At 34.3% G+C, this 16,311-nt stretch overlaps 1 protein-coding gene across 1 annotated transcript in view; it reads left to right on the top strand.

Moving 5' to 3' along the window:
- The window catches only part of LYPLA1 (lysophospholipase 1), a 42,310-nt gene extending 33,725 nt beyond the window's left edge, over positions 1 to 8,585 (top strand). Inside the window, exons 7-9 of the mRNA XM_021005929.2 lie at positions 3,091 to 3,192; positions 5,638 to 5,814; positions 6,493 to 8,585. Of these exons, the coding sequence (XP_020861588.1) occupies positions 3,091 to 3,192; positions 5,638 to 5,814; positions 6,493 to 6,546 (333 nt within the window). The 3' untranslated portion in view covers positions 6,547 to 8,585. The remainder of the gene's footprint in view (positions 1 to 3,090; positions 3,193 to 5,637; positions 5,815 to 6,492) is intronic.
- The last annotated feature ends 7,726 nt before the right edge of the window (positions 8,586 to 16,311 follow it).

Raw genomic sequence — 16,311 nt, forward strand, 5'->3', positions numbered from 1 at the left:
CAGTTGGGGTTAGGTGACTTGCCCAGGGTCACACAGCTTTTGTCATCTTTTCTTTTGTTTTTCTTTAAAAATTTTTTTTGTAGTTATTTTCTTTTTTTTCCAACTACGTGTACAGATAGTTTTCAGCACTCCTTTTTGTAAGATTTTGAGTTCCAGATTTTCCTGCCTCCCCTCAGTTCTCCCCAAGGTGGCAAACAATCTGATATAGGTTATGCATGTGTAGTCATGTTAAACATTTTTCCACAGTCATGTTGTGAAAGAAGAAACAGATTTTGTCATCTTTTCCACTTTGCTAGGCGTGAGAAGTTTTGATCTGCATTTCTCTTATTAGTGATTTGGAATATTCTTTCATGATTATTAGTAGTTTGCAATTCTTTTGAAAACTATTCATATCTTTTAATTTTCTGTTGGAGAATTGCTTTTGATCTTACATATTTGTTTTAGTCATCTTTATAGCTTAGGTGTCCAGACCTTCATTGGAGATTTGATATAAAGACATTTCTCCCGGTTGACAGTGCTTCTTTATTCTAGTTGCTTTAGTCTTGCCTCAAACATTTGTTTTATGATCCTGGGTAATATATGTATATATCGTAAGTTATATAGGGACTGTTTTGCTCAAGGACAGCTATGTGGCTCAGTGGCTAGAGTGCCAGGCCTCGAGTCAGGAAGACTCATCTTCCTGAGTTCAGATCTGGCCTCAGACACACTTACTAGCTGTGTGACCCTGAGGAAGCCACTTAACCCTGTGTTTGCCTCTGTTTCCTTATCTGTAAAATTAGCTGAAGAAGGAAATGGCAAACCACTCTAGTATCTTTGACAAGAAAACCCAAATAGGGTCATGAAGAGTTGGAAATGACTGAAAAACAGCAGAGCAGAGAATACAGGGGTATCTTCCTCTCAGCATTTTCCAAGATTTCATTAGCCTTTTGGCCTCCATATCACAATGCTGAGTTATTCTTCCTGTCTTTGTACTAACTGCAAAGTGGATCAATGTACATTCCATGCCTCTATTGAAGTTATTGCTAAAAACATGAAAACTGCACAAGGCCAAACACAGATCCCTGTGGCCATCTATTAGAATTGACATCAGCCTATTATTAATACTCTTTCAGTGTAGCCATTCAGCTAGTTTCAGATCACCTACTATGTGAAATGTTTTGCTAAGACGTAGGTAAGCTATATTTACAACATTCTCCTGATCTACAAATCTATTAAACTGTTAAAAAGAAAAAAAAAGAGGTGGGATTAACCTAGCAAGACCTTTTTTGATGATACTGTTTGAGTTCTCTACATAATGACTGTTTTCTTTTCTACATGCTCCTTAACTATTCTAATAATCTAGAAAGTAAGCAGGAATAAAAGTCAAATTCACTGGATTTTAGATTGTAATCACTATTCTCTTGTTTTGAGAAAATTGGGGTAACATTTATTCTTCATTCTTGTAGTCACTTCCATATTCTTCCCAGTATTTCAGAGTTCATGGTAGCTCAGCAGTCACATCTATTAGTAGTTTCAGTACATTGCAAGATAAGTCATTTTGATTCTTATTCTTTTCCCCACAATTCTTGTTTATTAACTCCCTATTAGCCATTTTTGTTCTGTCCTTTTCAGTTCAGAGATCAGAGAAAACAAAAGGAGTCACATTAAGTCTAGGCCACTTTCCTATTAATGAAAGACAGCTTGTCACTCTCTTAAAATACAACTAGTTCTTAGGTTCCAATCCAGTACTGCAGGTGCGATCTGACTATGACATTCTGCTATAAAACTTTAATGTTGCTCATTCCAGATTCCATCATTTTTCATTCTGTTAAAATGGTTTAAGATTACATTAGCTTTTTTGGATGATTTACTGTCTGAATAAAGAAAGTAGTAATTAGTGCTTTTAAAAATGATAGTTTCTTTTTTATAAAATTTTCTTTTGAAAAACATATAACTTAGATTTTAAATTTTATTATGTTTATATTGGAAGCCAACTTTTAATTTCCAAGGGATTACATTTAATATGAGCATATATGTGTGTATATGTATTTGTGTGTATATATGTTGAGACTGTAGAAATTTAATGGTAAGACTAGTATGAATTATTGAATATTTGAGAAGAAATATCTTTCTATTTCAGTACAGCATATAATGTAACCAAGTACAAATGGGTAGTAAGTTTGTTAGAATTTATAGATTTTCATTATGTAATCCCATATCATAAATATGTAAGAATTAATTGTTAGAGCCAGACATTGAAGACAGCCTTGAAAGAATCCTTTTATTTCTTGAGTCCTCAGTTTCAAAAATTACATGTCTTTTAAACTACATTCTTTATTTCATGAGTAAGATAGTGGAAATTTTCAGATGAGGAAATGATTTTCAACTTTTACCCAATGAGAATCATATATACTATTTCTATTTTGTTTTGTTTTGTTTTGTTTTTGGCAAGGCAGTGGGGTTAAGTGACTTGCCCAGGGTCACACAGCTAGTGAGTATCATCTGTTTGAGGCCGGATTTGAACTCAGGTCCCCCTGACTCCAGGGCCAGTGTTCTGTCCACTGCACCATCTGGTTGCCCTGATATATACTATTTCTTTTTTTTTTTTTTGGTAGGCAATTGGGGTTAAGTGACTTGCCCAGGGTCACACATGTAGTTAAGTGTCAAGTGTTTGGTCTGAGGCCAGATTTGAAGTCAGGTCCTCCTGACTTCAGGGCAGGTGCTCTATCCACTGCGCCACCTAGCTGTCCCGATATATACTATTTCTAAATCCATAGGTTCAGAATTAGTGTTTGAGTGTGTGAGATTTTACTGTTTTTTAATTCTTTAATCGCAAGTACTTTTCAGGTGAAGAAGTTCATTATAATGTGAAATATTAATTTATCTGTTAACCAATATGTTGTTACTTTATGAAAGGAACATTATTGCATTATTTAGAAATATAGTAGTGTATGCACAGCTATCCTTGCAGTTTTGATTTTGTTGATGAAATCAGTTATTTGGCATTGCGTATGGAGAGACATAGCTTATAAAGAAAAAATTCCTTTAAAGCTGATAGCCAGCAGAACTTAGGTTCAACTTGCACTAATTTTGACATCTTCTTTTGTACAGGGAGGAGCTTTGTCTTTGTATACTGCTCTTACATCACAGCAAAAATTGGCTGGTGTTATAGCCCTCAGCTGTTGGCTTCCACTTCGATCTTCATTTCCACAGGTAATATGTTTGATAAATATAACTGACATATGAAATTATTACATATGTAATGCTAGTAAGAGGGCCACTAGTATCCTTAAGGATTTTCCTCTAATTTTGCATTTTATTATTAGCGTGTAAGTGTACATTGTGGTAGAACACCATACTTGAGTGCTGGGGTTATCTATAGTGTGTCGTCTTACTGAAATAAAAGCTTGTTTTTTTTTAAACTTAATCTAAATTGGTAGTCTTCAACAAAATTAAAATATATAACCAAGAATAAACAATAACCATACTTGAAAAGGTAAGCTCAGAATCGCAGAATGTGAGAATTACAAGGAACTCCAATTACCATCTAGTGTAGGGGCTGGCAAACTATGGCCCATGGGCCAAATCGCTCTGCTACTTATATTTGTTGGTCAGAGAGCTAAGAATGGTTTTTACATTTTTTAATACAATGAAACTTTACTTAAAATAAAATTTTAAATTAATAGAACTTTTACAATGTAAAAACCATTTTTCATTTGCAGCCTATGTTAGTGGGCCATAGTTTGCTCATCCCTGATTCAGTCAAACTCATATCTAAAAGAATTTCTACTATAATCTGCTTGCCAAATGCTCATCAAGCCACAGATTGAAGACAAGTCCTCCAGTGAGAAGGAAACTCACTATCTCTTGAGGTAGACCATTTCACTGAGTTCATTGTCTTTCTTCCCTCATAACTTTTATCCATTAGATTTTGGTGAGCTATTGAAGAATTTTGAGTAGATGAACGAATTGAACAAATCTCTGCATAAGTAAGATTGATTTGATGGTGACATGAAGGATAAATTAGATGAAAGTGGGGAGAAATTGGAAACTGAAAGAGTGATTAGGAAGATAACAAAAGTCCTGTGGTGATCATGATTATAGGGAGAACAAGAGACAACAGAGGCTTGTCTTGGCTAAGTAAAATTCTTAGTGTTGCCTTAATTACTTGATTCCTGACAGAAGAATGACTCGTATCTGTATTTGCTTTGCTTTCAAATTTAATGGTTTTAAAAGTATTTTTTATAAACATTTTATTTAAGCACTTTTGCATGTTGCTGTCTACCACTGACCTTCCCATTCCTAGACCCACTACATCATTCCCATGTAAAAAATCAGTATAGAGAAACAAATCAGCACTTTAGCCAATTTTTAAAAAATGTATGCATTATTTTTCACATCTAATGCACCACTGCTGTGCTGAGAGGTGGGAGGTGTGCTTCATCATCAGTCTTTTGAAGTTATGATTGGTCACTGCATTGATAAATTTTCTGAAGTTTTCCTTTTCCTTTTTAAAAATATTAAATTTGTATTAATATTTTGTTTTTAACTTAAATGCTTTTTCATGCATTACCTTGCCCCTGTCAGACTGCCATCCTTTAAAGCAAAGACTAAGTAAGAGAATAAAAAAATACTTCAACAAAAGTAGCCAACCCATCAAAATCATTTGACATCTCTGTGTGAGGAAGGGAAAGAGATACTTTCTCATATCTGTTCTTTGTGGCCAACTTCATTATTAATTTTGAGGTGTTCAGCTCCAGTTGTTTTGATGTTCTTTCCATTTACATTGCTATAGTTATTTATATACACATACATACATAACGTGTGTGTGTGTGTGTGTGTGGTTATACACACATTTTTTTTCTGGTTCTGCTTACTTTGTATCAGGTCATAGAATTCTTCCCATCCTTCTGTGTATTTACCATATTCATTGTTTCTTATGTTACAACAATATTCCATTATATTTATGTACCACAACTTGTTTAGCCATTTTCCAGCTGAGAAGCGTCTATTTTGTTTCCAGTTCTTTGCCATTACAAAAAGCACTGCTATAAATATATTGGTGTATAGGACACCTTTTTTTTCTTTAATCACTGACGTCCTTTATATATGTGACTAGTAATTGCCTCTTTGGGTGAAGAGGGTATAGACATTTTAGTTATTTTCTTGGAATAATTCCAAATTGGTTTCTGGAGTGGTTGGACCAATTCACAACTCATCAGTGCTTTATGTGTCTACTTTCCATAGCCCTTCCAGTATTACTCTTCCTGTCCTTTGTCATCTGTTGCAGATTGTTCTGTATGAGATAAAACCTAAGAGTTGTTTTGATTTGTATTTCTCTTATATTAGTGATTTGAAACATTCTTTCATATGGTTGTTCCTTTAAATTTGTTTAGAGCCTTTAAAGAGGCGAACAGCCTTTGGGACAGGAATATAAGAAAACAGTTTTAAGAACAAATAGCACAGATATAATCTGTGATCTGTTTCTTAGACTTTAGATATGATATGTGTACAAAGTAATATACCCATTTCATTTCTTTCACTTGTAGTCCATAAAATACTTAATATTTGTGTGTATTTATCTTAAAGATATCTGGCATGATGCCATATATATTTGAACATTTAGTGAGTCAAATAACATTTTTTGTCTTTTTCCAGGGCCCCATCAGTGGGGTTAATAAAGATATTTCTATTCTCCAGTGTCATGGAGACTGTGACCCTTTGGTTCCCCACATGTTTGGTTCTCTCACTGTTGAAAAGCTAAAAACATTGGTAAATCCATCTAATGTGAGCTTCCGTACCTATGAAGGCATGATGCACAGTTCGTGTAACCAGGTAAATACTGTTTTTACTGGTCTGTGAACCGTAAATTTTTTTTTTCTCTTGAGGTAATCATTTTAAAAAAGATAAGAATGGCTTCCAGCACTTATTTTCATTTGACTTTTATAGACTTGGGAAGGCTTTCTTTTTTTGCTTTCTTTTTTTTTTTTTGATAAGGCAATTGTGGTTAAGTGACTTGCCCAGAGTCACACAGCTAGTAAGTGTTATGTGTCTTCAGGGCCAGTGCTCTACCTAGCTGCCCCTTTGGGAAAGCTTTCAATGAATTTTTGTTAAATCGAAAGTTACCATGGTTTTATTCTTTATTAGTGTATTCTTCTGTATATTATGAAAAACATACATCCTTCTCTAATATACTTACTGTCCAGTTGACCACTGAATATGATAGCATAAGCATTGGCATTTCTTACTAAGTAGGAAGGGGCTTTAGGTATGGTAGAAAAATATAAAATAATATCCAACTAGATGGAAATGAAAGAATTTGAATATAGTTTATGGGGAACCTTCATTTCTATAGTATGGGGCTAAGAAAACTAAAGATTTAGTGTAACCACTTAGGTAGTATGATTTTTTTTTTCAACGCTACTGGTGACATTTCATGCATACTTGTTAGTTGGAATTTTTTTCTGAAATTTACATACTTGTTTGCTTAATAAACCATTTTATTCTCAACAGGAAATGTTGGATGTCAAGCACTTCGTTGATAAACTCCTACCTCCAGTTGACTGACAAGATGTAAGAAGCCTTCTATAGAAGTACACCAGCATCATTGTAGTCGAGAATAAACCTTTTCACATGCCCAGTCCTGAAACTTTACTTCTACTATTGCAGTGTTACTAGCAATGTGCAGATACATGCCAATGATACAGATGAAATAATGTCTTTTCTTGGGAAAATTATGGTCTTTCAAGTTTCTATACATGTATTTTATGACATATGTTATAAAATATACAAGTATTATAATAAATGAGGCAGCTGGGTTTTATCCAAATGTAATTCAGCATACTAAGATAAAACACTGCACTCTGACTTTGATTAAATCATTTTAAAAAAGGTGTTAGTATGCTTAATGAAAATTTGTTCAGGTATAAATGAGCAGTTATAATCACTTTATGCGTGCTGTGACTTAGTATAAGGATTTGCTCCAAAAATGCTTTGTCACCATGCATCTTCTATATTTTTATATATGTATTCATATATATGTGTGTGTAACCCATAATAGGAACGAGGTGGTATTACATTATCTCTGAGAATATGGGATAATGTTTTTAATTGTCAATGTGTAAGTAATATTGTGTTCTTCCATCTTAATGGCCCTTATATTTAGGGACCAGGCTCTGTTACCTTTGTTCAAAAATTGTTTCTGTCTCATGTTTCCTCTCTGATCATGAAATTCATTCTTCCTATATAATCCCTCCTAGCAGACCAAATATTTTCTTCATACCATGGCTATCTGGTGTTAATATGTTGCTATGAATTGATACCCTGATCCAGACATATGGTATATAAAATACATTTATTTAATAGGAAGAAATTAGACATCTCTTTTAACTTTCAAAATTGCTTACTTCTTAAATTGTATATTAATGCAAGCTAAGATCCATTTAGTTCAATAAAATTTACAGGTTCATTAATAAGAGTAATTTCAAGATTTTATTTTGGTGTAATCAGCTGAAAAAATATTTGTTGTTATTCTACATCAAGTAGTTTAAATACTTCCTGAATTTTGGTCCTAAAGAATTTCCTTTACTCTGTTTATTTGAGACTATAATGGAGTGGAAATAATTTATTTTCCTTTGTCAAAGTAATGGTTTGCCTTGTTAGAGCAAGTTTCTTACATATCCGAGGAGTTTACCTTTAAGAAAACTCAATAGAGAAAAATTACTGAGGACCTTTTATTCATACCTCCATGTCCTGGAACATATAATCATCAGGTTCCAATTCTGAAAATTCTTTGATGACCTTCAAGTTAATGATAACTCATATTTGTTATGAACATGAGTAGATGTTTAGTTTCAATTATTTTCCTGTCATGGACATAGGAATGCTTGAGTTTCAGTAGATTAGTGTATTTGGATTTGAGGTTACTTGTTTTATAGATATATTCTAAACCAAGCACTGTGGAAGATTCATTAGCCATCACCAGAATTTGCTTTTTGGGGGGGGAGGGGGAGGGTTGTCAGTTGAGCAATGTGAGATTCTGACTTTTTGAAATGCCTTTTTAGAATTAATTTTTGTGCAAACATAAAAAAATTGATTTTTATACAGACAAAAGTCTCCGATCACTCGAAAATTACTGAGAGGCAAATTTGTTAATGAACCAATAGGGTTGTATAACTAGTCAGAACCCTATAACTAAGCATTCTGTTATTAGAATACTTTAAGACATAGCAGAAAAGTATGCTTGGGGTTTTAGAACTGTTAGTAATTGTTCTGTTGTATTACTATGTTATCAGTGCATCTTTATTAAATAGGTGCTAATTGACACATAATGGATATAATTTAGCAATGTACTGTATGGAATGTTAATAATGAAACCATAAGTTTAAGGTCTGGGCTTAAAAATTTAAAACAATCATTTACTGAATCACTTTTCTTTATTATGAAGAACATAAAATGTTTTAGTTGATATGAAAATCAACGAGATGTTACTACTTTATTTATGGTAAGAAATCTCTTATATTCTGTTGAAATGTTTTGCTGTAGATGGGAAGATGTACATCTTTTTCACAGTTTCTATCAATGTGAAATAAAGTTTAAAGATGACATTTTGTGAATGATCTTAAAAGTATTTTCCTTTCACTGCCTTTTAACATTTGGGTACACATTTTCATGGATCCCTGACAAAGAGAGAGGGAAAAATAACAGTCATGAGGGATTATTATTAATTATTATTGTATTTGGTTTTTTCCCCCACTTTACGCAGTGGACGAGAGTGGACCTAGGTATCAGAATATCATATCTTTCATACATAGTCTTTTGTTTATTGTTTTGTTTCCCCTTTTTCTTTTAGGAACAACAGCAACATAGTTTAAATTTGCTTGCACTCCCTGGGGCTTTTTATATGTTTTTTAAGTATTAGGAGTTTTTTAGTCCTTGTTTATCTTTATAGTCTTTCACTTTTATGGTTAAATCATTAACATAGGTTATCCACAAACACCTTTTATTTTCAGTCTTTAGTTTGATACTATTATTTAATCTTATATTTGGAAGAGACCTCTATGATCTTTTAGCCAAATAATTTATAATTGATCAGTTAGTACCTACTGCAGGGACTGCTTCCAGAAAAATACTTATTTCACCTCTACTCGAGTACTTACAGTAATGGATACCTTGCTATTTTACTATTTCATTCCATTGTTGGATAGTTCTGATTGATAGGGTTTTTTTTTTATATTTGTAATCTGCCTCCTTGTACTAATTTACTCATCATTATTATGTCCTCTGAAGCAACCACAGCATTTTCCAAATGCTAGCCACTAAAATGTTTGAATATCACTCTCCCTTAATTTTTTCTTTTGTAGGTTTAACATACTTTGTTCCTTCCCATTTTCATATCATAAGCGATATGGTTATAGTTACCAAAACCCCTCATTAGCTAGACCACTGTTATGCAGAAGCATTCTAGTTTAATGATCCTCTTGAAATGTCATATACAAAGTTGAACCTAGTACTCCAGATTTACCTGAACAGCACATGGTACAATGGTACCATTACTTTGTGTTATTTGCATATCATAATGCTTTTATTGAGAGACATTGTAATGCAGTGGATAGAATTGGCCTGGAATGAGAAGATACAGGTTCAGATTTCACTTCTGGCATGTATAGGTTGTATGATCTGGGGTAAGTCATTTAATTTCTCAGTGCTGTAGGCTCCCACCTATGATTATGGTGTTACAGAGTTGCAGACAAGAGTGCCAACAAAATCTTTATTGTAGAGGAAGTTTACTTACCTGGGAGTTTACTATCCCATTGAAATCACAGAGCCTATGTCTATCATACTGCTAACCCCATATAGAACTTGTGATCAGATAAAAATCCCATGCTACTAAGTTTGTTGTAGAGTTGATTTTGTGAACTAAACATAAGGCTTTAACAATTATTAATGTTTTCTTGCTAGTTTGGGCCTATCACTACAGTATTCGAGAATTTTGAATCTTATTTTCTGTTTTTTGTTATATTAGCTATCCTCTCAAATTTGTGTCATCAGGAAATTTGATAACCATGCCTTCTATATCTTCATCCAAGTGATTGCTAAAAATTTTGTACTACAACAGGACTAGGTAAAGAGCCACTAGAGATCTCACTTGGTGTTTGTCATTGATCTACTGAGAAAACACTCTGTATAAATCTTTAGTTTTCTGTGAATTCCACCCATTTCATCTAATCCCCATTTTATCATCCTATCCGTAAGGATTTAAGAAAAAAAGTCAAATTCTTTATTTGAAATCTATATCTATCTATATAGCATCTTATTCTTGTATCTAGTGATGTTATTGAAAAAAAATTTCTTTCGTCTGTCATGATTTATTTTTATGTTGGTTCCTAGTAAGTCCTACATATTTGTTAGTATTCACAAGCCAAATGTTTAATAATAACTCAGTCTAGAATTTTACAAGGATCTATATTTTTGTTTTCTACATTTTTTTTCATCTTTGTCAGGGAAATTGAAAACAATGCATGGTGTAGTAGATGGGCTGGCCTTGAAAACAAGGAAGATTTGCATTTACTTTCTGCCTCTGATACTTAACTGGCTTACTGGCCACTCAGTGCAGGTGACTTTCTAATAATGTAAGTTGAGTATTTGAATTGGTAGTGGATATTCCACAGCAGAGGAGCTTCTTACAACAATGAAATCATAGATCGATTCCTTATTCCTATGTATGTTTTGTTGGATCATTTTTTTTTCCATTTGCTAAATCACATGGCTTCTGTCTACAAAAATGTTGTATACCTTTTTTAAAGTCCACAATGAAAAATTCTAATATATTTTAATTTCTTTTAAGATGTATACTTTGTTCACTATATGTTTTAACAAAGTTGTCTGCAAAATAAATCATGTTTTCTTATTAACTTTAATTATAACATTGCAGATAAGATTCTAACAACTTTTGGTCTCAAAACGTAGTTTTCCTTTTTCCAGCATTTTTTTTTTAAATTGAGTTTTTTTTCTTTTCCCAGTAATTTCCCCCAAGGCTTTCATAAATGTTAGGAATATTGATGAGTAGTTGAAGAAGTACCAATTGATTCTGTAGGTTCAAAGTAAAAAGTAAACATGTATGTATACACACACACACACACACACACACACACACACACTCTTTGAACACCTTCACTCCTTTTCAGAACTCTTTTTCAGAGTTTCTGTGGCTTTTAAGGTAGGAAGAATGCAAAGGAGAGGATAAAATCATGCTTCGTGTTGCATATCTGTCTTGGAGGTTTCAGAGATTCACAGTCTATCATATGGAATCATTTTCCCCAAACAGTCCTCTCCCCATTTAAAAAAATTTTTGCATATTTTATTTTTTTTCTAATTACATGTAAAAACAATTTTTAACATTTTTAAAAATTTGAGTTCTAAATTCTTTTCCTCCCTCATTTCACCGTTCCCAAGACAGCAAGCAATTTGATACAGATTATACATGTGGAAATCATGCAAAACGTTTCCATAATGGTCATGTTGTGAAAGAAAACACAGACCAAAAAACCCCCCAAAACAGTATGCTTCAATAATCTGCATTCAGACTTCATTAGATCGTTTTCTGGAGCTGGATAGCATTTTTAATCATAAAACCTTTGGAATCGTCTTAGATCGTTGTATTGCTGGGAATACCTAAGTTATTCACAGTTGATCATTGTACAAAATTGCTGTTATTATGTACACTGTTCTGGTTCTGTTCACTTTACACATCAGTTCATATAAGACTTCCCAAGTTTTTCTAAAAGCATCATGCTTGTCATTTCTTATAACACAATACTGTTTCATCACAATCATATACCACTTGTTCAGCCATTCTCTGATGGACATCCCCTCGATTTCCAATTCTTTGCCACCATAAAAAGAGCTGCTATAAATATTTTTGTAGAAATAGGTTCTTTTTCCTTTTTTTCCCCCAATCTCTGGATACAGACCTAGTAGTGGTATTGCTGGACCAAAGAAAGGGTATGCACAGATTAAAAACCCTTTGGGTATAGTTCTAAATTGCTCTCCAGAATAGTTGGATCAGTTCACAATTCTACCAACAGTGCATTAGTGTCCCAATTTTTCCACATTTCTCCAACATTTATAATTTTTTTCTTTTCTGTTATATTAGTCATTCTGAGAGGTGTGAGGCGGTACCTCAGAGTTGTTTTAACTTGCATTTCTCAAATAGTGATTTAGAATATTTTTTCATTTGATCATAGATAGCTCTGATTTCCTCATCTGAAAATTACCTGTTCATATCCTTTGACCATTTATCAATTGGAGAATGACTTGGATTCTTATAAATTTGACTTGATTCTCTGTACATCTGAGAAACGAGGACTTTATCAGAGACACTCTGCTTTCCTTCTAATCTTGGCTGCATTGGTTGTATTTGTTCAAACCCTTTAATATAATCAAAATTATCAATTTTATGTCTCATAATACTTTTATCCTCTTGTTTGGTTATAAGTTATTCCCTGGCTTATATATCTGAGAGAGAAAAATGTTCCATGCCCTCCTAATTTGCTCATGATATCACTCTTTACCCATTTTGACCTTATCCTGGTATATGGTGTGAGGGATTGATCTGTACCTAGTTTCTGCCAGACGTTCCTAGTTTTCCCAGCAGTTTTTGTCAATAGCGAGTTCTTGTCCCAAAATCTTGGCGCCTTGGGTTTATCAAATGCTAGATTACTATGGTCATTTACTATTGCGTACCTAATTGATTCCACTGATCCATTGTATTTCTTGGCCCACACCAGATTGTTTTGATGATTGCTGCTTTATAATCCAGTTTGAGATATGGTGTGAGTAGGTTACCTTCACTTTTTTTTTTCCCGAGGCAATTGGGGTTAAGTGACTTGCCCACAGTCACACAGCTAGTGAGGCCAGATTTGAACTCAGGTTCTCATGAATCCAGGGCTGGTGCTCTATCCACTGTGCCACCTAGCTGCCCCCACATTTTTTTTTTCAATAATTCCTCTTCCCATGTTTTATCATAAAATATTTGTGAGGAGGTAAGAGGGTTGGAGAGAATTATGTTAGTGCTACTGAGCTCACAGCCAAACTTTTTTTTTTAATCAACCATTTACAGATTATTGAAGCATTTTGCAAAGAGATATTTACTGAGACCAGTAGGGAGTGAAAAGGATGATTGTATAAACGTGGCTGTGAAATAGAACACTGGATTTGGAGCCAGAAGACTTGTGTTTCCATCTTCACTCAGCTAGTCATTTCATTTCTCTGGACCCCAGTTTCCTCAACTGTAAAGTATGCATCACTATGGGACCAACTCTTCCAGCTTGAAAATCTTTTCATTCCAATTGTTTTTAGTGATATTCTCCTCCTGGGAATCCCAGGAAACCATGGTGGGGAGTGGAAGAGAAGGTGGTAGCAACCAGCTCAGAGATATATTGAGGTGAGGCTTGAAGATATATTGATTCTGATTTGCTAGTTTGGTGTCCCTACCTATTTAAGACTCCATCAAATATCTTTTGATCAAATGTGTTAAGAAAATTAGGCACAAAATAGAAACTTGAAAACAACTTTTTGTAACAAAGAAGTTGGAGGAAAAACAGTGCCAGGTTAACAATACAACTCTGGAAAGCCACTTGGCTTCTTGAGTAACATGTTACTTAGTTACTCTGACCCAGTTTATTTTTTAGCCCTTTATTAAAAAGGGGTTGAATTTTAGAAATGAAAGATTGACGTACATTAAATGGAAGAGAAAGATGCAGAAACACTGGACCAAATGCTTAAGGCAATGAATTAGGAAGTTTATTTCCTGAAACCTACAAAGCAGAAAATGTATTAAAGTTTTTCTTGAGTGGGGTGAGATTTTTGTCAAAATTTGTTAATTGGTTCTTCTACAAATTAGCAATGTTAGTTTTTGGCCTAATCTATTTGTCTGTCAACAAAATAAGGGAATTGGATTAGAAGATCTCTAAGGACTTTTCCAGGTCTAAAATAATGTGAAATTGAATCTAGTTAAAATTAACGGGTAGGTGAAGGCAGTTAAAATTTAATTGATAAACTTAATAATATAACATTTCTAAATACTTCTATGCAGCTAGGTATACTTGTACTTTAATTCCATTAAATTCTGAGGCAATATAACACCATTGCATGATTTTTAATCTCCACTATATTTCTGTGCAGAATCAAAGGACCAGATAGATGTTTTGAATCTTTTGTTAGTGTATCTTTTATAGATGAAGTCTTTTTTGTCCAAATTATCATTAATCTAAGGTAGGTAAGTACCATAGGAAAGGTACAGTGTTGTTTTGGTTTAGAGGATGAATTGGGAATTCACATTTAATCGTATTGGATCAAAAAAGGTGCATTAAAGAGGTGTTGCTTGAGTTGGGCCTTTGAGGATGGGTCACATTTTCATAGATGGAGATGCTGAGAGAGGACTTTCATACAGGTGGAACAACACGAAGCAAAGATTTGGAGATCATTGTAATGACCTGGGAATAATAAGAGGACAACTGTGGCTAGAAAGATTGGTTGAGGTTATCATGAAGGACCATAAGTATTAGGATGAAGTATTTAGCCAATGAAGCATTCTTTTGGTAGGGCAGTAAGGCGGCTTTCAATTTATCCAACAAAGTGCCTACCTAGTATGTGCAGATCATTGCATTAGACATCGTTTCTTGCCTATTGTGGGCTTACAATCTAGGGGATATGACAAATAATACAAAATTTATATGAAGTTCAAAATTCTTGACAGTAATAATTCCTAACATTAAAATGGCACCGTGTGCCAGGCACTTTTAAAGCACTTAACAATTACTATCTTGTTTGATCCTCGTAACAACTCTGAGAGTTAAGTGCTATTATTCCCATTTTACAGTTAAGGGAACTGAGGCAGTCCTGTGACTTGCCCAGGGTCACAGCTAGTAAGTAGCTCAGGCCAGAATTGAACTCAGATCTTTCTGATTCCAAGCCAGGCATTCTAGCCATCGCTCCACCTAGCTGCCCTCTGCAATCGGAGAGGAAGGTGGATTGGAAGAACGAAGGCTTCAATAGAAGTGATGTTGGAGCTAAGATAAAATAAAATGTGTTATGTCTCAACAGGCAGTGTAGAAGGGAAAAGACATTTGAACTGATAACAATGAATTAAACTACAAAGAAGGCAAAAGCATGGGATCAGGAAGGAGGCTGAGTTCTAGCTTTCCCCAGTTTGATTGGACAAGCTAGAAAAGTAGGTTAGAGCCAAACTATCAAGGTCCTTGAAGGCCAGCTAAGGAATTAAAGTAAGCAGAGGAATAATAACATCATCTCTCTAAATAAGGAAGATTAAGTTGGTTGTGATGTGATGGATAGAATGGGGTGTAGGTAATAAGGAGCCCTGTTAGGAGACAACTGCTATAGTCCAAGAAGGTGGTAATTAATGCCCCAACCAGGGTGGCAGCAGTGGGAATAGAAAGATTCATGGATAATTTTGGAGAATAATCAGGGTTTGGCACCATATTGAATACCAATGGAGATACAGTAAAGAGTGAAAATTTTGAATAGAGAAGAAAGGCAAAACGTGGTATCAGACATGAAAATAGGTGAAATTCAACTAACATTTAAAAACCCATTTAAAAGGCAGAGGAAGCCGGTGTGGTGTGCAGAATGGTATAGGTGGATGGCTTCAGAGTGGGTGAGACCTAAGTTTAGGTTCTGCCTCAGAGAGATAATGGCTGCACAATTCTGGACAATTCACTTCTCAGTGATCTCAGGTTAAAAATCTCAAGATTCTTTTAAAATTTCAGATAAGTTGTTCTGCATCAGTAAAGGAAATTTTCATGGTATTACATACACCATGAAATCACAGGTGTGGACAATATGGCAAGGTATTTAGGGTACAAAGACAAAAAAAAAAAACAAAAAACCCCTCTGCCCTTGACCTTACATTCCGTTGTGATACTATGTACACATGACTAAAAATATGCTTTGAAAGAGAGAGCATTAAGTAAAGGAATAAGATTTTTTTTAAAGAACACCTGAGCCAAATGGTCATCTTACACCGGCTGACTGTGGGAGTCTGGTTCCCCTTCTCTACACTCTTGGTGACCTCATCCTCTCCTATGGATTTATGTTTATGTTGATCCATCCTTAGTCTCTTTTGAATCCCAATTCTTTATCACTGTCTGGCAGCAGGACATTTCAAACTCAACTGTAGGCATCTCAAATTCAACAAGTCCAAAATAGAACTGTCTTTTTTCCAAAACTCACCCTTCTTCCCAACATATTTTTGTCATCCTTTCAGATTCGACATGGTGTCATCTTTATCCCAGATATCCAATTAATTGCCTA

Source organism: Phascolarctos cinereus, unplaced genomic scaffold (genome assembly GCF_003287225.1).
Source record: "Phascolarctos cinereus isolate Bilbo 61053 unplaced genomic scaffold, phaCin_HiC Scaffold_4;HRSCAF=312, whole genome shotgun sequence".
In the NCBI taxonomy this organism is placed as follows: Eukaryota; Metazoa; Chordata; class Mammalia; order Diprotodontia; family Phascolarctidae; genus Phascolarctos; species Phascolarctos cinereus.